Genomic DNA, 21,965 nt, shown 5'->3' with positions numbered 1-21,965 from the left:
ATATTGGCTTTCACGTCTGACGAAATGGAGAGCGCCTTCATGCTATCCCTACGAGTGACGTCAACCATCACCGGTAGATTTCCTTGTAGGTATTTATGTACTGCAGGTCGGACAGGCATGAAATAACATATGTTGTAATTAATAGTAATTTTTCTATAATTAAAATTTAACTCTGAAAGGGTCATAGACCTTTACCACAAACCGCCTTCGCTACCCAGTCAGAAGTGTCTGAATGAACATATGAAGGGAGTAGGCTAATCGTCATAGGTAACAAAATAATATTTCAGAGGTGGCTAGATAAAGTGATACGCGAAGAGTAGTAATTCCCCCTTCCCAAACCGCTAAAAAAAAAACAATTTTCACGTTAACACATGTAAAAACACTGCTTCAGATCTAGGAAAAAGGTGTGCATAAATTACGACCACTGATGTAATACACGAAAATCAACCATAGTCTAAGTGATTTGGAGCGAGGAATTCTAGTACAATAAATATAAGTAATGGACATAGTTTTATAGTAACTTATACTCACGTTTTAGAAATTGTAATTGCTGCATGCCAAATTTACATTTTAAAATTGCATAATAAAGAAAAATTGAGAAACAGTAAAAATCAGTAAGCTTAGTATATAATTAAATGTCTTTGGACAAATGAAAATAAAACAATTGGAGGACAAATTATTTATTAAATAGCAATGTATTAGACAAATTTTGTAGAAAAATAATTACACATTCATTGCAAATTAATGAGAAATATTATAATTTTTCTTAGATATAAAGTATTATTACATTACATTTTCGGCTACTGGTACACATAATTATGCTATGGGCCCTGTAAATTATACATTCTCACTTTTTAATCAAGAATACATACGAGCATAAACGTATGAGACTGATTGCTCTGACGTCACTGTGGCCATTTTTAGTGACAAATTTCCTCAAAAATGACTCAAAATTCCTGTTAAAAAAAATTCCTAATTCAAGAATAAATTTCCCGTTTTAATCCACCGCCGAGGTCTTTACCTTGAAAATTAAGATTACATCACTGCCATTGTGAATTATGTCGTAACTGTTGCAATTATCACTATGCCTACCATTTTGGAAATACGTAATTTTTATGCTATAAAATGGGGAAAAACTTAAAAATTTATAAAATAATCTAATTAGCAAAATTTAAATAAAAAATATTTAAACACACCGTTGCAAATATTGATACGGCCACCATATTGGATTCTAGAAATGTTGCATGTTTCGTTATGCCCGCCATATTGGATGTGTATAACGCCATCGTTGCACTTTTCGTTATGCCCGCCATCTTGAATTATAGATCTTTGCGATTTTTGTTTGGACCGCCATCTTGAAAAACCGTAATAATTGTCCAAAAAATCACTGTTTTTAAAATTTATAAAAAATAAAAATTTAAATAATATCACTTAGCCATATTGGATTATGAGATCACTACCATCATCTTGAAAATCTGTATTTATTTTCAGATTTTATAAAGAAAAAATTTAAAATTTATAAAAAAATTAATCAAAATTTAATAAAGTATTATTTAAAAACACACTTACAAAATGAAGCTCGGAGTCCTCAGTTCGAACCCGGTGAGTGCAAAAAAGAAAAAAAAAATGGCGACCGATCCTTCCTCCACGTAAGCCGCCGTCAGAATGACTTCCCACCACTGATGCTAAGGTGTGTGTGTGTGTGTATATATATACACACACATAAATATATCGCCAGCTAGTATGACGTCACGCCCACCATCTTGGATTATGATATCACATTCGTCATCTTGTTTACGTTTGCTAGAGTGCGCTACCGCCATTTAGTTTATTTTTTTATACACACGATAATTGCAACAGTTACGAGATAATTCAAAATTGCGGTGATGTCATCCAAATTGTCAAGGTCATGACCTCGACTGCTTAGAACGGCTTGACGCTAAGGAATTTAAGCCGCTTTTAGGAATTTTAAGCCGCTTTTAGGAATTTTAAGCCGTTGACAGTTTTGATAACTAAAACGAGAAATTTTCCCTCAAAACAGGAATTTTTCCCTCGAAATATGATTTTTTTTTAGGAATTTTGACACCAAATATTGCCGCCGTAACGCCAGAACAATAGGTCATTGACCCCATCCTCAATCCACAGCCTGTGCTCGGAGCAACCAAACTATAATACTACTACTAACATGTTTATTTAGGCCGATCCGAATTCAAGTATGTAGTTATGAGCTTGCAACCTTATGTACTTCACTTGCCCTTCACGAATCTGGACAGGTTCAATGTTTGGCCTCTTTACACGGTACTATCTAGCCAAAAGGGATGTTTACATTTTATTTTTGCGCACAATTTTTATTGAGAAATTTTTTTTTAGCCGAAAATTGTCATTAATAACACTTAATTGCTGTCCCGCGAATTTACGGCAATTAAATTTATTATTTTACCTACGTTTTGTAGTTACCAACGGTAGGCTGTGTATGTGCATGTATTTGTTTAAACTTCTTTGTGTGTATAAATAATGTTTTAATTAAATTTATAATAAAAATTGTTTATGTTTTTAAGAGTTCTTAAATTTTTTAAATCAAATATAACCTACAAATTGTTTTTCAAAATGGTGACCTGTTTTCAACTGGAAGGAGGCCTACTACGTGAGAAGTACACAGATTTGTTTACTTGCGTACTTGAATATACTTCATTTCCAGTTATGCAGCCCTTGTGATGTAACTTCCAGGGACAAGTACATATAGTATTATATATACTTCAGGCGAATACGGACACGGCCTTACAATCTTCAATTTATCTAGAATACTAAATTAAAATTCAATAGAGTTTAAAATTGATTTTATGAAACACGAAAGGCTATTATAAGTTTAAAAACACTGCAGAAACACTTGCTAAGGCAGAATTTTTTTTGCGGTTCTCTACATGTGTATTTTTTGGTTGTTTCTGGATCGAAAATGAAGTATTTTTTTCATGTTGTTTTGATATATAAAATGGATACAAAGATAAAAATACAAGGAACAGGATGAATCTTAACTACTCTTCGGTAGTGACTGACGTGGTTTATTCATTTTTTTTATTTGAATTTGTTTATAACTCTAAAAATTAATGCCGCAATTAATAGAGTGATTATAAAAATGCTGTTCGTATGCAATTGTATTGGCATGAATTTGCTAGCCTTTAAATCATTGACATAAAAGTAATATTTTTTTTATAGTTAGGTAGATTTCGGAGAAAGACTTCCTATTGTAGCAGTTAGCACTGTGTGACTTCCGGAAAAATTCTACAAAGTTTTCCGTTACATAGTTCAGTGTCCCCAAAAACATCATCTCAAAACATTACACACACACACACACACACACACACACACACACACACACACACACACACACATATATATATATAACAAAAAAATTTATGAATACGATAACTACGCAATTTTGCACAAAGCATTTCCAAATTAATATAAAAGAAGAGAGAAATCTTGGTCGAGTTTGTTAATGGCAAATATCTGACCAATGGGGCAGAAATGGGGAAGGTTTTTTTTTTTTTTTAAATAGGTCAATTGCTATAACCCCCGCATCCGTATGAAGAGTTATTATATATCTCTATAAATTTATACCAAAAACCTTTTGTCAAAATAACTGCAAGGTTAAATAAAAATGGCTTAGATGACAAAAAAATTTCTTAATTTCCTTAGCAGGCACGCCATCAAATCAGTTCAAATTGTTTGTAAACTTTAGATGTGTTCTAAAAAAAGGTTTATAAAGCGATTTTTGATAAGTCTAAACATTGTTGCAGGGAGTTCAAACGATTAGAATTGAAATACAAACAAAAATTATAACATTCTTGCCACATAAAATATAACATACATTCTTATTTTCTGCAAACTTAATATACATATAGTATCTACAACTTTCGTCCGAAATAATACTTTATACAACCAAACAATACTGTAAGGGATTCTAAAATAACAGTGGCTAAAGAATAGAACATTTCTTAACTACCTTACTAAATTCACTACCAAATATGATACAACTGATCGAAAATCTAAATAGTATCTAAAACGTTTCTCTGAAACAAACTTTCGTACATTTGAGAATATTTGTTTTTTTAAGGAATTATGTTGGCATCATCTGCAAAGCTAATGCATGAGATACACATTTTTACTGATTCTTCCGCAACATTCACGTACCCTATTCAATAATAGGACAGGACAATGCTTCCTTGGGCAACCCCGTTATTTGCTGTTTAGATATCAGAATTGACAATGTGGACCTACATCATTCAGGCTGAGCAGAATGAGTACTATATGCTTCATGTCATTAAGATAAAACTGAAAATTGGTGTGTTTTTAAACTATTCCCAGTTAAAATAATGTTTTTATTCAACATTATATTTTTGATTATTCGTGTCAAATCGTGTTAGATGCTTTACAAAAATTCCTATTGATTCATCATCAATTGCCTTGTATCCAGGGGCGCAACAACTAAATTTCCAAAGGGGGGCAATAAAACCTTTTTATAAAGAATCATCGATCCCCCCTATTGAAGCGGGGTCCGGGGGTCCTCCCCCCGGAAAATTTGTATTTCAAGGTGGAAAGTGGTGCTATTAAGCAGTTTTATTATCTAAAAATTGATTACACAGCACTTTCTTTGCCCCCGTTTGCCCCCACTTCAAGGTTTAAGAGGGGGGGGGGGATTACCCTTGCCCCCCCCCCCTGTTGTTGCGCCCCTGCTTGTATCCGTATCTTTTATAAAAAAAAAAAAATCAGCAAAATCTGTTTCAGTGCTTCTGGCTGTTGTAAATTTGATAGTATTTTATCATTTTCATACATATAATTTTAACACATTGTTCAAATATTATTGCGAAACTGGACGTAACTGCTATCAGAGGATAATTTTATATATTTGAATTATTACCTTTCTTATGCAGAGAAATAGTTATTGCAATTTGAAGATATTATGGAAAGATTCCAGTAGTAAAAGATGAGTTTATTATAGGAAATAAAGGATGGTATATACCATTAGAAAACCAACCAACTATAAAAAAAATTAAATTTCAAAAATTAAAAAATACTTTACTACACAAAAATCACAAATTTTAAATTGCCAAAATTAAAATAACATTCAAAATATTGCGTGACCTGATACAGAGCGGACCATGGGGCGAAAGAGGACGCGTGCTGCTGTTAAAAGTAAAATAAAGAAAAGACATTTATGCGGTTTTGAAACCAAATAATTAAAATGAGTTAGCAAACACTGCACGCTTGTAAGCGCACAACTGCTACGTTGGTATGACACAGTTTTTCTAGTACTTCTTTCAGAAAAGATACCTAGTTTTATTATGTATAATATATTTTGAATGTATATTATATAATAGGTCACGTTTGATTCACGCAATATGACTATTATTATAAAAACAATAAATTTTGCCATGATAGATAATAAAATGTTTACAATTAAAGTTCTACAGAGTATCGTTAAATCACATCTGTGAAATAATAGGAAATAAATGTTTCATTGTTCAAATTAGTTCGAAGGAACTGGAAGAGTTTTCGTCAATTGGCTTCTTTCTATCTTCAAAACACAATTACTTACTGTCACCGAAACCAGTTTTGAAGTCGAACGTTTAAAATAAATTTTATTCCCGCCACAACTCCTCTGCGATGTTGGGACATCTAGCGGGCAAACTCTAAACTCATCATGCCTGACCTCTAGCGGCGTAATGCTGAACTAACACATCATTCGTCCATTTCAAGAGCTACACGCGTCCGTTAAATAACAAGTTTTAAACTAAAATTATTTAAATTCTGTACGTAATGTTTCAGTTCTGGCCTACAGGAATTGTAAAGGATACTCAATTTGATTTTTATGTAAAATAAAGACCGTGTACAGTTATTATAAATATGAAATACTTAGTTTTAAAAATTTCTTAATTAAAATTTAGTAACAAATAAATTTTTGATAAAATATTTTCTACACACAATAGCAAAAATCAAAGCTTGATTTTATAATGCTGTAATTTACATTTTTTTTACCGACAGTGCTATTCATGGGATAAATAATTTCCCTCGTGCCTGCAAAACTATGGATCTTGGCCTTAATAGTAAATAGCGCACTAAGGAGAGGCGTAACAGTAGCTAATGTAATGCAACAGATTATTCTCATGGTTTTATGTTGTTTTTTTAAGTGTACTTAACCTAACCAACTGTTAAAATTACAAACTACTGGTAAACTTCTTGAAGTTAAAAAAAGCTTTCCTTCAGAATAACTAAAAATTTGTTCTGCATTAAATTTCTAGTGTCTAAAAAGTACAATTTTCTCCTAAATAATCATTATTTAACATGTTAATTTGTCAACTTCATGTTCAAAATATAATATAATTATGCAGTCATCATTTATCCTACCTAAGGAAAGGTTACACAGGTTCTATTGCAACATAAATTACTTTATTGTAAACAATATCACTTATACAAGAGAATTTGAAGGTATATATACAAAATGTTTTAGTCATTTCAGTTTTTGCTAGAACATAATACAACCCCAGAAATGAGTCAAGCACCATTCTTACAAAGCAAGCCATATACGTTGTATTTCCAATATTCACAACTACGTTCTTAATAAAAGAAAGCACTAAAATACTTCCAGACATTGCATTTTAAGAATGTAAAAAAAGAAAGCGTAAAATATGCCAGCAGCATTGGAACCGACAAAAATCAACATCATTTACTTGTCTTAATAAGTTCCAAATATACCATAAAATTAAGTTATAAATCGCTAAAATTATGCTATATATCACATCCAAAACTTTTCCTGATAGCTAAAATTAGTCTGCAACTTTATTTCGTAGCATTAACACTCACAAAATGATTAACTGTTTATTAAATTATCACTTATATGTAAACAAATGTCTGGGCTAGATGCTGTAGTAGTTAAAGATTAGAATATGTATTTAAAATGTTAAAATATGCAACATATACATATTCATTATGATATATTATTATTTACAAGCAGCACAAGTCTAATTCCTCTCTAAATTAATGTAGAATTTTTATTAACCTACTTGGTTTATTTAAAACTCATAGGCCATCTTGATGTAGGAAATCTTAATACTCGGATCTAGTATCCCTAATTCCTGACAGTTTCCTTTATTTGAAATTTAGGAAGCATTCATGACGGGAGGTTGAAGGTTAGTTCTTCCAGTGTAGTTAAGGCTACCAGCTAAATAAACAAATAAAAAAAAAAACTCTCTCTGCATATGGGTGATACACAAAAGAAGTGTACTTGATTAATGGTATCCCTGAGCGATTTAGAGTTAGCAATAAAAGCTATACATAATAACACACTTTTGACAAAATAAAAATGGTGTAAAGAAATCTCTTAAATACAATCAAACATGTAATTTTTTCTAACAATCAATAACAGGTTAAAATACATGACTGCATGTAACATACTGCTGCATTATTATTACATACAGTATTAAATAATTTTCCTCAAAAAAAAAAAAAAAAAAAAAAGCAAGGTTGACCTTAATGGAAATTTCAAAACCACCTTCTTACCTCCACAGCGATGGTAAATATGGGCTGGTGGACAGGACCAGTCCTATCCACAGTTGAGTACACCAACCCAGGGCGCAATTCATTCAGAGCCACTACAGCATTCTTGGGCGGCTTGCGCATTCCCATTGTCATCTTCTTCTTTTTCTTCTTCTTTGGTGATGCTAAGAAAAATTAACATGGTCAGTGTTTACACACTTCAGAACACATGCAAATTATTGCCTTTTGTAATAAAATCTTATCTGCAATCTTAATTATTTAGAAACTATCACTTCCTAACACAAAAATACACAAAAATTAATTATTTTGAATGCCTCCAGTGATTTTATATGATTAGCTATTACTGTTTCAATTTTGATAATAATCAAAACATTATTTATGTTTTCAGAACTATAACAGAGACTACATATATCATATGAACACTTTGCAAATTAACACTGCATCATTATATTTGGTGTGTGTGTCTCTGTCAAAGAATAAGTTTGCTGTATTGTAATTTATAAACAAATTAAATGAGTACATTGATGGAATCAATACTCAACAAGTAACTTGGAACAAATATCCTTAATGCATGACCAGTAACAGCTGAGAGTTAAGTGAACACAAAGGCAATAAATAATATTGGCTGCTGTAATTGGCTGCAAAATAAACATACAAAATTAATGCAGTGATGGCCTCTCATGCTCCAGAACTCGTACGGCATTTTGATTGATGCCAATTTTGTTTTGAGTTTGTTCCTGTTCAAAGCTCTCTCGATCACAAACGAGATGCTGGGTACAGCTATTATTCTGGTTATAACATTAACAGCAAGGTCATTAAAGATGATAACACACAACTACACAGGACAGGAATGTTGGGGTAGGAATCCATGATTTCTGGCAACCATGGAACAAAGCCAATCTGGGTGGCCAAACAAGGATCCTCTGGAATGAGAGTCCAGTGTTACACCACTGTGCCACCACGCGCTTTAAGAACATACACATACCATTTACTGACTACTTACTACCTCTGTGTTACAAAACCTACGCAATATGCTGTGATCTTTTTTCTCTGTATCCATTAGTCCTAAAGGAATTTTTAAAACTGGTCTAATTTCGAAGCCATTTGTGCTGTGTATTAGTCCGCAAAGATAATTCGCGTTTCTTATAGACTAAAAATGATTGCTTTTTTTTTTTGTGTGATTAACTGCAGACAAGCAGTTAGAATAAACAAAAACTACTTGAAAAAATAAATTATAATACACAAATCTGTAGGTAATTAAAAGACTTTTCCTGTTTACTATTAAATATGACTTTTTCTGTCTGCTTAAGGATCTCGAGATGCTTACAAATAAACAATTCAAACACCCCATGGCTTGTTACTTACTCACTTCTTACTTTCCAGCCGCACCTAGTAATACGTACTTCCTCACCAGAGTAGTTTAACCAATCTTTATGCAAAAGTTAAGCATATTAAATAATAAGTCTTAGGTTTATGGCATGTTTGACTTTTTTTTATTTGGTGTTCAAACTTAGCCTATGTATTTCAATAGTTAAAAAAGGACTCTCTATATTCCTAAGGAAGTGATTCTGTAAAGTTTTTTAATGTAAACAATAATGTTTTATCAAACAATATGGATATCTATGCATTGAATTAGAACTGCTGAATGACAATGAGATAGTGCTCATTTGATATGTCGTGAATTCATTGTATAGGTACCCAGACTGTTATAATTATATCGGTAAGCCACAAAATGTTATAATTGCAGAATCACTAATGTTGTGGAAACATTTCAGAAACAAGAATAACCAATTGCACTATCTTAAAATTTACTTTTTTGATACGAAACAAATAAACCAATTTTAAAAAGCTTAAATAATATGAAATTTCAAAACTGAAAATATTTTTGCTCTTCTTGCAAGATTAGAACCATGTCATTTAAAAGATTCGCTAATTGTGTAAATTTAGTTAGTCAATATTCAGTTATTGAACAACTTACTACCTACGTAAAAATCTTTCAACTCTTGTACAAGTAACAGTTATTTTTATTTTCCGAATTGGTTTTCATTTTACTGTAAATCACACTAGCAGAGAAAATTTAACAAACTGAATGCATTCCATAAGTATAGATCATAGAACATTTTTAGAAATTATTACTCATTTATTAATTTGTGTACAAGCTGTAAGCTGCAGCTCCATCAGCATTTTTTTTTTGATAGGCATCTGCAGAACTCACGTCACTATTTCAGTAGTATTCAGCTCCAAATTGCTGGTTACATAACTTTTAATATATTAGAGTATTTTATACTTTCTTCACTATAAATAATATGTTGGTTACTAATTTAATTTCAACTCTTAAACAGTCACCAAAATAAGAATGTAATGCATTCCAATTACACATTACTTTGTCTGTAGCGTTCCACCACTTTGTTTGAAAAATCCAGCACTGAAGCTATTAGCAAAATGTTTTTTATAATGCTTTATATTGTTGATCGCTTTAGCACTGAAAATTGTATTTCAGACTTTCAATAAACCTAACAATGATGTTGCAAATTTTTTTAAAGTTCAATTGAGCACAAACAAAAACAGACATCCTATAATTTATAAGTAAGTAACAAGGCCCTATGAAATAATGAAAAGAAATGTGTTACAGCCAAAATTTGCTTCTGATTTTTGTCATTGATAAAACATTCATATTTGTGTTAAAATTAAAACTACTTACTTTAATCTATTTCTTTTCAAAACTTTATAGACGTACTTTGATACTGATGCAAAAACAAAAATTCATTCAAATAGCTGAAAAACAACAGTTTGTCCCAATCTCGAATAATATTCAAAGTAATTATTTTCTTGAATTAAAATTCCTTTGGCAGAATGTTTTTTGGAACTATAAACATACTGATAGTTTGAGAAAGTGATTGCAAGTTCATGGGAGCATAGCCCTCCAGCCCAGGGCCTCAGCTGACGGATTGTTGCGTGCCAGGTTTGCCTCAGGGAAGGTCAAAGGGCCAGGAACAAATTTGCACAACTGGCAAAACTGTTGCTCAAACTAGCCTGCACACACTAAGGGGTGGACTGAAAAGGGACATGCGCTTGTCCTGGGAGACTGAAAATATGTACTTTTCTGTAGATTCCTCACAAATGACTGCTTTCTACGGCCAACCCGTTGACGTCGCTGGGGCTGATCCCGTCGGTGGTGGTTGTAGTCCCGGCTGCTCAGATGGGTGGTAGAGGGGGTTCGAGCCTCGTGGCCTGGGGGATCAAGCCTAGCGCAGGTGTGTCACTGTCCCGGAGAGTACCGCACGTTCCCGTCATGGAACTAGATGAGGAACATGATAAGTTCCTCGCCGTGGTTGCGACCCGCGTCGGCTGAGGCGTCCGTCCGTGAGCACGCGCCTCCAGCGCGTCCGACGACTCTGCTGCCCACAGCCACACTCCTACTGCTGCGGCAGCTGCGCCACTTGCCATGTGTCGTCTTTGGCGACCGGCGCGATACTGCCAATACGACAATCCCGCTTGCAAGATTATCTCTCCCCACACTCCCCTCTTCCTGGTGTGTCTTGCCTGCGTGCCCACAGCTCTTTCATTTCGTTCAATTCCCCCCTTTATCAACACTTTTCCACACATGTGCACATCGGGGCAAAGAGGTGGCAATGTGCAACAACGGTCTAAGCAACTGGGAGGAGCACTTGGGGTGATGTCACCGTCTGCAAATGGATAATCTAAGTGGCGGGAATGTTGAGTTCGACACCCTTCACCATAATACATCAGCAAAATTAATATTTGGATGCCTAACAAATTTTTTGAAGGTAACCATCCCTAAAGTCTCCCCAACTTTTCAGATGGTACATAAAAACCACACTAGAAATATTTAGAAAAATTACATATCAATAAAAACTAAACATACGGAAATATGACTTATGGGTCATTCCATGGTTGCGTGTGTGACATTTTGACAGTGGATTTAATAATATAAAAATTATATAATGAATACGTCATAATAAATATCACTTTTTTTCTTATAATATATTAACCTACAACTAGATAAGTATGTCATAAATTTTTCAATTGGTTAAGGAGAATAACACTTGCAAAAAAAAATTGTTAATCTTTGTTGCGTGCGTGACAAAAGCATACACCCCTCTTTGATGGAAATGAAATCAATGTTAAAATTCTGTTTTATTAAAAGATAAAAATGATCAATACTTGCTGGTAGCACAAATAAAATGTGCACCTTTAAGATGATCTAGTCAATGTTCCTCAAAACCAATATTTTCACATGCAAACTTAACTTTGCAAATGTTGCGTGTGTGACTGTTGCGTGTGTGACACTTTGAGACATGTATTTAAGCTGGTATAATAATCAGCTGCAAATTGACAAAGATATGTTCAGTTGCAAAATAAAATAAATATTTACCAAGATAGCAATAAAAGTAATATTATATTACACATAGAAAAAATATATACTGATTACATAAATGAAAATTGAACCCTATCATTTTTCTTTGCATCCTTAAAATGTTTAGACTGTTTTCTTTTTATATATGATGTAGCTTGATTGCTATCATCTGCATCTGTATTTTCTTCACACAGTCAGATACTGTTCCAGTTTCTGAAACAATTTGGGGATGTCCTTCCACATTTTTCCACTGTTTCCATTTCATTTCATTAGTCAAAGTTTCTTCATCATATTGACTTATAATATCTCTGACAGAATTGCATGCCAACGTACATTTCTCACATATATCTAACATGCAATCAAATCTTTCAACATCACAGACAAGAATTGCTAGTAAATCATTTGTACTATGTGGGAAAACATTTACTTCCTTTGCCAAACTTTCCACCAAAAAATGCATGTTCGCGTGGTAATGACATACACATGTGTTATGACTCATAGTAGAAACGGGATATACAAATTGCGGTCGAAGCTCAATCGGGATATTCCTTCACAAACTCTTCATAGGCCTCCGCAATGGTCATCGTCATATTACGTTTCTGTACAACATCTTTCTTGCCAGACTGAACATTCTTAACAGTGCATTTGTCCTTTCTTCCTGGTTCAGTTCTGCTTATATCATCACGGAGATAATACTGCGTCACTTTAGCTTTGGTTTCTTCATTTAGTCTCTGGCCATGTTCTTTTTTCATTTTATTTAGCAGGTTCAATCTTTTCCCATATTCTGGTAATTCATCAACTAACAATTTCGCTACTACTGCTTTATGCTTTCCTGGGCTATGTGGTAAAATTCGCATCAATTAACAAACTGCTTTCCCTAGGGATCTGTTACTTCTATACAAACTCTTTTCAGGCAACACATTACTATTACTCTTAACAGTTTGTGACTTTTTATTTTCTCTGTGCTTCCTCTGCCTTATTCTGTCTTGCTTTCGCTTGAACTTTAACTCCTTATCAGTTTGAATACGTTTTTGTTGGTCCCTTCGTAATTTAAATCTTTCACGTTCTTTTCTTAAGTATGCTTCATACTTCGCTGGGTCTTGTTTAAGCCTTTCTCTAAAAGCCTGTGACCTATTCGTAGATGTCATAGTTCTTCTGCAACAATACCAGTTATAGATTTAACATTAACCTCAAATAAATTTTAACCAATAACAGCATGTAACACACAAAGGCATTTGCAAAAATGGTCATTTAAATTTAATGTTGGTGTTCAAATAGAAACTGTGTTACATGCAATCCTCTTGGTTACAAGTTTTTTTTTAGGTTAGTTCATAGTTGAAATCAAACCAGAATGCATCTCTTTTGTGTTGTTGGAGTTGCAAGCTTATAAAGCTTGTATTTGACGGTGTCACACACGCAACACTACTTCCAGTTAAAAATATAAAAGTTGCCAGAAAACTTTGTTATAGTAAAATGTAGGCCATGTGGCACACCTCACTTCTAGAAAGTTTCACATTGATATGTCAATTAGTTGTTTGTAAAAACTAATTTAACCATGTTTTGTGTTGCGTGTGTGACACAAAATCATTACATATTTTCATTTTATGCTGTGCAATATATGCTCACCTGATTTGGTCCAAAATGGTATTAAAAATACTTCCACATCTGTACAGTATGGTCTACATAAAACAATGGACATAACTCAAACAGGAAGATAATCAGGGTAGTCAATATGGAGATGTACTTTTCCCTTTTTGGCAACAGTACTGTTAGCACTAAAGTCTAACATTGGAAAATAAAGTTTTAACTGTGCAAATAATTTTTTAATTTTGCATATATAGTAAAAGGATTATTAAGTAATACAAAAATGCACTGTACAATTAATTTTAAATATTTTAATTTTTTTTATACTTGGGTCATCTTTCATGGAATGACCCTTATGCATATTGTTACAACTATAAATAAAATTGGAGTTACCAGTCTTGTTTTTTTTATCATGTAAATATTATCTACAGGGAGTCACGAGGGGCTAATTTGGATCACAATTAACTATAAAAGTCAAAAACACAATAACAAGCTAAATGTTAGTTTCTATTTTATTACTTTATTCTTTTTTATCAAGTTTAACAACTACATAAAAAATTCTCACATGACTATTGGTTAAAATAAAAGCCTTTATTGAATGCTGTTCAATTCAAGTAACTGGAAAAGATCATGCTATTGTGTTTCTAATTAGTTTTTAGTAGGACTATGCACCATTAGGTGGACCTACTTTAAGCTCATAGAAAGATTTAAGTCAAATTAAAGAATATTACAAGTTCTCACCATCATTATGTGGCGACAGCGATCTCTTCTCTCCTTTGCGATTCTGACCATTTTCACATTCCATCAAGGTCTCTGGTGGCGAGTCCATTTTAACATCAACATGTACTACATCAGAGTTGAGTTGAGACATCCCTTCTGTTGGCATGTTCTCATTTGATTCCTGACATGAACATCATTTACTGAAGCATTTCAATTTGTATATGCAAGTCTACTAGAATCATAAAATCAAAATGAAGCTAAGTACTACCTAACAACAAACTATGTATTACAATGAATTTATTATGAACTAAGCCTACACCTCATACCTACCCCAGGTATTGTCCTCTTAATATTTTAATGAATGATTTAGAATGATGCACTCTGTATAATTATCATGACAAGCAGGGCAGTAAGTAAAAATAACAAAACTTCAGTAGGTAGGTATAAACATAGTAGGTGAGTAGAAAACAACAACCTGAACATATCACACCTGAGACAAAGGGAACCAAACTTATATCACTATCACTGTCTCTGAAGAATAACTGTGACTTTGGTGACTGTTCTAAAAGTTATGGGCAAGATTATGTTTAAATAAACTGGTGTGTTGTGTGCTGACAAATTAATTCAAAGGATACGTCAAATATTAATTAAATATTATATAAATTATGGGTATTTTTTAGTATAAAAATTAGCTTACTGAGGTTACAAACAAGGTATATATTATGATATTTAAAGTACATTTTTCAACTGATATACTGCATTCAACTAAATGGAAATTTACTACAAACATATATGTATCAACCTATGACTCAACATCAAGTCACTGAATATTAAAAATAAAACACTTGCAGTGGTGTAAAAAAAAACTGAAGTAGTTCAAAAAATATGACTATGTAAAAAAATACATACTCTACAGTATAATGTGAAACACATTAAAAAATACTTACATTTTCGCATACTGTGTTCTGGGCCATTGTTTACGTCACCAAGAGCACTACAATTTACAAAAACAGAAAAATTCAAAACAATAAAAATATTGTTAATGGTTAATGTTCTGCACATTTTAAACTAACAAGTAAAAGCTTTTTGCCTAGGTTTTAATTCTTTTTCTTGTGAAATATAGCTACTGTATCTTTTAACAGACAGAAAAGATAATCTCATTTTTAAAACCAATTCCAAAAATGCATATTCCTATTCTGATGGGTGCTAAAACAATGAAAAGTATAAATATTAAACTATACATTTTAATGCGATACACTGGCTGGAAAACAGCACCCGATTTGTTTCTGTTCTGGGGAGATTGGCAACACACTGTTTCATACAGCAGTCAAACTACGCATGGCATCATTTTGAGAATCATACTCAGTTGTCTGTGTCAAATACACCTATGCCAGGGGTCGGCAACCTGCGGCTCGCGAGCCACTTGCGGCTCTTTGGATGTGAAGCTGCGGCTCTTTAGTTCCGTACCAGAAATACTGCATCACCAGGTCATTTATACAGAAAATACTTTTTTATTACAAACCAGTAGTAAGCCTGGTTTTTTTTCCATGCTTGTTATATTTTACTAAACAATATGTCATCAAGCAATTAAATTATCAATGCAAAGCTATCCATCCGCCCGAGGTTTTCGTTTTACTAGTACTTACGGGCCCACCCAACAGATAGGCTTATATATTAATAAATTTTTCTTATAAATAAATAGATTAATTTTTTTATCAAAAAACTTTATTTATGCAAGTATCTACTATTTATTGTTGGGAGGAAAAATTTTAGTGGCTCTTTAAAAACTTGGAAATTTTGTAAATTGTAATTTTTGGCTCTTCCGACTCAAAAGGTTGCCGACCCCTGACCTATGCACATAAAAATAAATTTTTCCTAATTTTAACAATGTATGACAGCACCTGCATTAGGAGATGAAGAGTGAAGAACATGTGAAAAAAGATTTCACAAATGTGTGGAAAAGTAGTAGTGGTACACGAAACTTTGTGACTGACAGGTGGATACACTATTTATTCTGTGATTTATCAACAAAATGAATCCTAGGTTTGTTTAGGCCCCTGGTTATACATATGCATACCTCTTATGTGCCACGAGTACAACAATCTCCTAAATTTATCTATTAGATCTAGGTTTGCAGCAACAGCTAGGGATTCATCAATGAAGGCTATATTAGCAAAATTGTGCAATACATATGCTGCTGTTGCTTGCATTTGATTACTTATTAATTTATTCTAATAGTTAGAATTCTGTTTTTTTTTTTAATATTGAAATTGAATATCAAATTATGCACGAATATTGATATATTTCAATTTCAATCCAAACACAAAGAATTTTCTTTTTCCTGCTTCACAAGCATTTAAAAAATTGATGCAAAATAAATTTAAATTAAAAATAGAGTAATATATCATAATTGAATATATATATTGTGTAGAAGACGCCGCCCAGGTTAAATTTTCTGGTCTGTTTCACAGAATAATTGTAGTAGTAGCAAGCTCTGTCAAAGCGATCGCTTTAATCGTTAGGTATAGGTAGTGTACGCCTCTAGCTGTCTTCAGCTCTATTAGGTAAACCAGCCAAGTCATGCCACCACACTTCTCCACCCTTCCCACATGCAGTTAGGAGTATCAGCACCATTAGGCGACCTTAAATAGAAGCTTTCCTTACCGCTGCTGTGAGAATGATGAAACCCCAGGCCAGAATAAATCACCACTATGATCACTGAACGGAGGGATTTTGTACCTGATTAACATGAAAATTAGCTCCTAAAAACTTTGTATTGAGCCTACAGTCAGTGTAAGGTTAAATATGGTTTGATTTTAAAATTTAAATGCCTACTTATTCAAACTTTATTTCGCATTGATAATTTTAGAATGTCAAACATTCTAAAGGGTAAGAAATGTGCAAACAGGGGTAATCCGAATGCGAGGAACAGTGCATGAGACACATCGGTGTTACGTTTTCCAGTGAAAGACAAGGACTGGTAAGTTTAGAATTATTACATTAATATTTTCATTTCATATTATTTATCAGTTTAATGCCATGTAAAAATAATTATGTGAATATGTGGTGAAGTCCTAAACTATTTATTATGAATTATCACAGTAATCCTTTTAATTTTAGTTAATCCCACTACTCCTACAGGAAGGATTTAGGTATGTAATAACATCTGAAGAAGCCATAAAAACTTCACAAATCATAAAGTTCTGAATAACATTTGCCTAAGATGTAAGTGTTAAATATTTAATTTTAAGTTCATGATTAATGTAATATAGTAAAGAAATCTGTACTAGGTAAGCTAACAGTTTCATAAAATACCCTTTTTTAAAATTATTATTTAACTATGCACCCATTAGCCTTCCACTTTGAAATTTTGAGAATCACTTAGACTACCAAAACTATAAACTATTTAAAGAAATTTTTAAAAAAAATTTTCATAAATGGACTTTTTGATAAAATCAAATTTTTGAATTTGATTTCTCAAAGACTTTTTATAATAAAGAATGTTGTGTTATACATCAAAAGAAAGAGCATTTAAAACTGAGAAAAATGTCACCACTCCCATCTCTCTAGCTCAATTAGGCGAAAAGCTAAGGTGATTTAAAAATGTCAGTTATGTTTTTTTGGCGGATTTTAGGAAAATTTACAAACCCACATAGCCGTAAGTTTAAAACAGTTTGAGACATTTGAAAAAAAATAAATCAGCATTTTTCTTAATCTTCTGTGAGGCCAACCTTCATACCAAATTTCATCAAATTCTCAGGTGGTCAAATAAATTTTGGTAAATATGTATTGTACGGATTAGCGCCAAAAAAAATCGTACAAATATGAAATAACTTTCATGATATGCTATCTTACGTCCTCTTTTCAGAACCGCCTGCGGAGATAAAAAATTCCAATTACTTTTGGAGATATCGAATTTTCTAATATTAATTTTTTGGCGATTTTTAAAAAAAAAAATTTAAAAATCCGAAAATACCTTTATTCTGTGCTCTTTAACTTCCTCTTTTCATTAAACCCGGCGGAGATCAGAAATTCCAAATACTTTAGGAGATATGGAATTTTTTAATTTTCATGTTGTGCACTGATGCGGCCTTCAGCGGGAAGCCTACGATTCACACATCCTTCTGGACATACCCGAATACTCACGTTGGCAAGCCTTCTTTTTTTAAAATTAGCAAGAAGTAATTAAAAATACTTTAAAACATTGTAGATGGTTGGTTATATTAGGTAAGTATAGCTACATTAAAAAAACTGTAAAATCATTTTATGGTTGCTTAGCAAATAACATTTTAATATGCAGCTATCCAGCGCTAGGAAACCGTTTACATGATTTCACAGTATTTTTAATGTAGCTATCCTAACCAAATCAACCATCCACAATGTTTTGAAGTATTTATAATGTAGCTAATATAACCTAATTGACCATTAGTTTTCATGAGTTGCATATTTATTTACAATAAACAAAAAAAAAAAAAACCGAAAATGCACGATCGGGCGTTTGCCTCTCGTCTGTTGAAAGAAGGCTTGCCAACGTGAGTATTCGGGGTATGTCCAGAAGGATGAGTGAATCGTAGGCTTCCCGCGTTTTCACCATTGTTGCTTGTTTACAAGTATTATTATGTTTTTTTTTTCGCGACTACATCACGTAAAAAGAAAATTACGTGAGTTCCTACTGTTCATCCTTTTTCCCGGTTTGTTAGGTCAGGTCAGCTACATTATAAATACTTTAAAACTAAACAACCATTAAAATTAATTTTTATTATTTTTAATGTCCGTTCAGTTCCAAAGTATTTATACTGTAGCTGACCTGACCTAATCTACCTTTGTCCCGTTTTGTTAGGTCAGGTCAGTTACATTATAAATACTTAAAACTACACAAGTAAAATTAATTGATATTATTTTTAATTTCCGTTTATTTTGAAGTATTTATCATGTAACTAACCTTACCTAATGGAAAATTTCTGTTATTTAGGCATTCACGCACACACGGCAAAATATAAAATCGCGTCTGTTGAATGATTACATAGGGCTTGTATTGCAAAATAAGAACGGCGATATCTCCAAAAGTAATTGGAATTTTTAATCTCCGCAGGCGGTTTTGAAAAGAGGACGTAAAAGAGCATATAATGAAAGTTATTTCATATTTGTACGATTTTTTTTGGCGCCAATCCGTACAATACATATTTACCTAAAATTTTTTTTTGTGTGTTGATTTCATACAGAATGACCTCACAGGATTAATGAACATAGGATAATGCTTCCGGGATCAAGTTGGATACATGCAACAACTAACCTTTACCATTTCCACTTCAAAAGGTTCACTTTGAAAATGAAAACCAAATTATACATAACATAAACAATAAACAAAAATATTACACACCAAAAACACAAACCTAGGTTAATAAACACAAAATAATTAACAGGAATAACTTATTTTAGTACTTTCAATTACATGAATAATTATTTATAAATACTTAATTAATCAAATGACAAAAAAAAAAAATCATTATTCTCTATGTAACAGAAAAAATAACTACAATTGAAAAACAAATTCTTACCACAGATGATTAACACCAGTTACAGTTAAATAAAATGTTTTATGAAATTACCGGAATATTTTTAATTTTTCGAACGAAACAAAGGAACAATTTCACTTTTTTTTACCGCACACAAACAATCATTAGCAAAATTAAAATGCACTAAGAAAAAAAAAACCGGTAATTATAGTCCAACGATTGTCAAGCAACAGCTAACAAAATCAATATCAAAACGGTTACATTAAGTATAACCCAGAATCATATGAGATCAGTAATTTAAGACAAACATACAGACTGATACACATATATATTGTACATTTCTAAAATCTCTAAAACAATAAGGTAAAAACAAACAAAGCAACCAATAATTTAAATGACATAGAGGTATAAATAGATTTGATGGTAGACCTAGCGATCATTGCCAACATTATTCGTTCGCCATACGAAACGAACAAATAAATTGTAAACACGCACACTATAAAACCTAGGTTATTAGTAACCATCTTGGTTTCAAATGTTTTTAAGTCACAATATTTTTATGTAGTTTTACTTGATTTTCTTTAAGAAAATAACACAATAAAGTAGAATGCCTTAAGTAAATAAAGACGGGGTGCTAAAATAGTAGTTTCGCCTGTAAAACCATTGGTATTTAGTATTGAATTCAAAATAATAAACACTAACTAGAAAATCTACTGTTTCTATTTACTACATTCAGACTACTTTGGTTTTTTCATATACTCATTAGGGGTGGTATTCATATTTATATCCTGAGCAATTCCTTCGTCAATAAATTCTTATATGCCTTAATATTTAAATATATGTGTGCGACAGACGTTTCTTGAGATTGTCTCAAGAGATCGCAAACAAGACAGTCTTTATGAAGACCATCTTATGATAGTCCCATATTTCTTATTTCCGAGAGGGCATTCTCTTGTATCATACTCGTTGCTTGAGAACACCATCGAATAAGCATGTTTCATAGTTGCTAAGCTTAAGAAAACGAATAAGACCGTCTTTGCCAAGACAACTGCAGACACGTCTCAACCAATTGCTTGTTTAGATCGTAGTGTATAAAATAGTTGATACTCGTGAGCCTTGTATTTTTCAACTCATATAAAACCTATATGAAGTGCTGAAGCAATTTGATATGTGTTCTAATGTGGTTAGTGTTTGGTTGTGACTGGTGCTTACATTTTCAAATGCTGAAAGAACCCATTTATTTACATATAAATTACAGAACGAGTAGGTACAATGGATGTGGAAGGCGACGAGTTTAATGATGGTTGATAAAGTTCATATCACCAACAGAAAAATTAAATCTACATTCGTGACACCCAGAATCAATTAAAATAATAGAAAAAACTGTGGCATTCGCAATAAGAATACATAATCTCCCTCTCAAGTTCCTTAGAACTTCGGTAGTGTAATAGTTAGAGTGATCGGTATCAGACACGGATTGAAGGGTGACAATGACGTCGACCCAAGTGTCTCTCTGGCTCCTTCAGGCCGTTATGCCTCGCCAGTGCCATCTCTTGCGTGTTTAGTGCTATGCAAGTGTAGGTGATGTGCAACGTGTTCTTTGTTTACAGGATTTGACATCTTATTTTATTGAAAATATATTTTTGTTTTATGTTTTTTGTATATAATTTATTTTGTTTATATTTTATTGTAATTAATTTTTTATTGTAGATTTATGTAGGTATTCTGTAAGTTTTTATTTGTTCACTGGGCGCCAAGGCCGTGGCTTCCATCTGTGACCAATCAGCGTGTTCCGCGGGCTCGCGGAGAGGGGAGAGATACGGGCGCTCGGGCGCGCCAGGGGAGTGGAAGGCAGTCGTGGACCCGGCATGCGAGGCAACGGACGCACGAGCGACGTCGCTCTGGGACGGTGAGAGTGGATTCGAACGGGCGCGGTATTAGCAGTAGCTTCGGGTTGTGCCGTGCAGGAGTAATTACCGCTTTCAGTCGCCTTGTCATTCAGTCGCGGTTTTTTACCTTGTCATTCAGTCGCGTTTTTACCTTGTCATTTTCTCATGCGTGTTCTCATCACAGGTTTTGCATGTCGCAGATTATTTTTGTAAACTGGACGTTCTCCATCACCAGTACTGTGTTTTTACGTGTCTTCCCGGTCAATGTGTTGTTCAGTCAGACAGCTATCATAGCACGCGAGTCATAGCGAATTTGAATCTTTG

General features: G+C 33.0%; 1 protein-coding gene across 2 annotated transcripts in view; it reads right to left on the bottom strand.

Moving 5' to 3' along the window:
- LOC134530764 (double-stranded RNA-specific editase Adar) overlaps positions 1-20,161 on the bottom strand; it is a 99,053-nt gene extending 78,892 nt beyond the window's left edge. Inside the window, exons 1-4 of one of the 2 annotated variants that reach the window (XM_063365925.1) lie at positions 19,795-20,161; positions 15,184-15,230; positions 14,258-14,417; positions 7,558-7,718 (exon numbers count right to left, since the gene is read on the bottom strand). In XM_063365925.1, the coding sequence (XP_063221995.1) occupies positions 7,558-7,718; positions 14,258-14,417; positions 15,184-15,210 (348 nt within the window). In that variant the 5' untranslated portion in view covers positions 15,211-15,230; positions 19,795-20,161. The remainder of the gene's footprint in view (positions 1-7,557; positions 7,719-14,257; positions 14,418-15,183; positions 15,231-19,794) is intronic. The other variant, XM_063365926.1, reaches the window with a different exon arrangement.
- Positions 20,162-21,965: the final 1,804 nt, after the last annotated feature.

Source organism: Bacillus rossius, chromosome 3 (assembly GCF_032445375.1).
Source record: "Bacillus rossius redtenbacheri isolate Brsri chromosome 3, Brsri_v3, whole genome shotgun sequence".
NCBI lineage: Eukaryota > Metazoa > Arthropoda > Insecta > Phasmatodea > Bacillidae > Bacillus > Bacillus rossius.
Note: the sequence above shows the minus strand (reverse complement) of the source record. Positions and strands in the feature narration are given on the sequence as shown.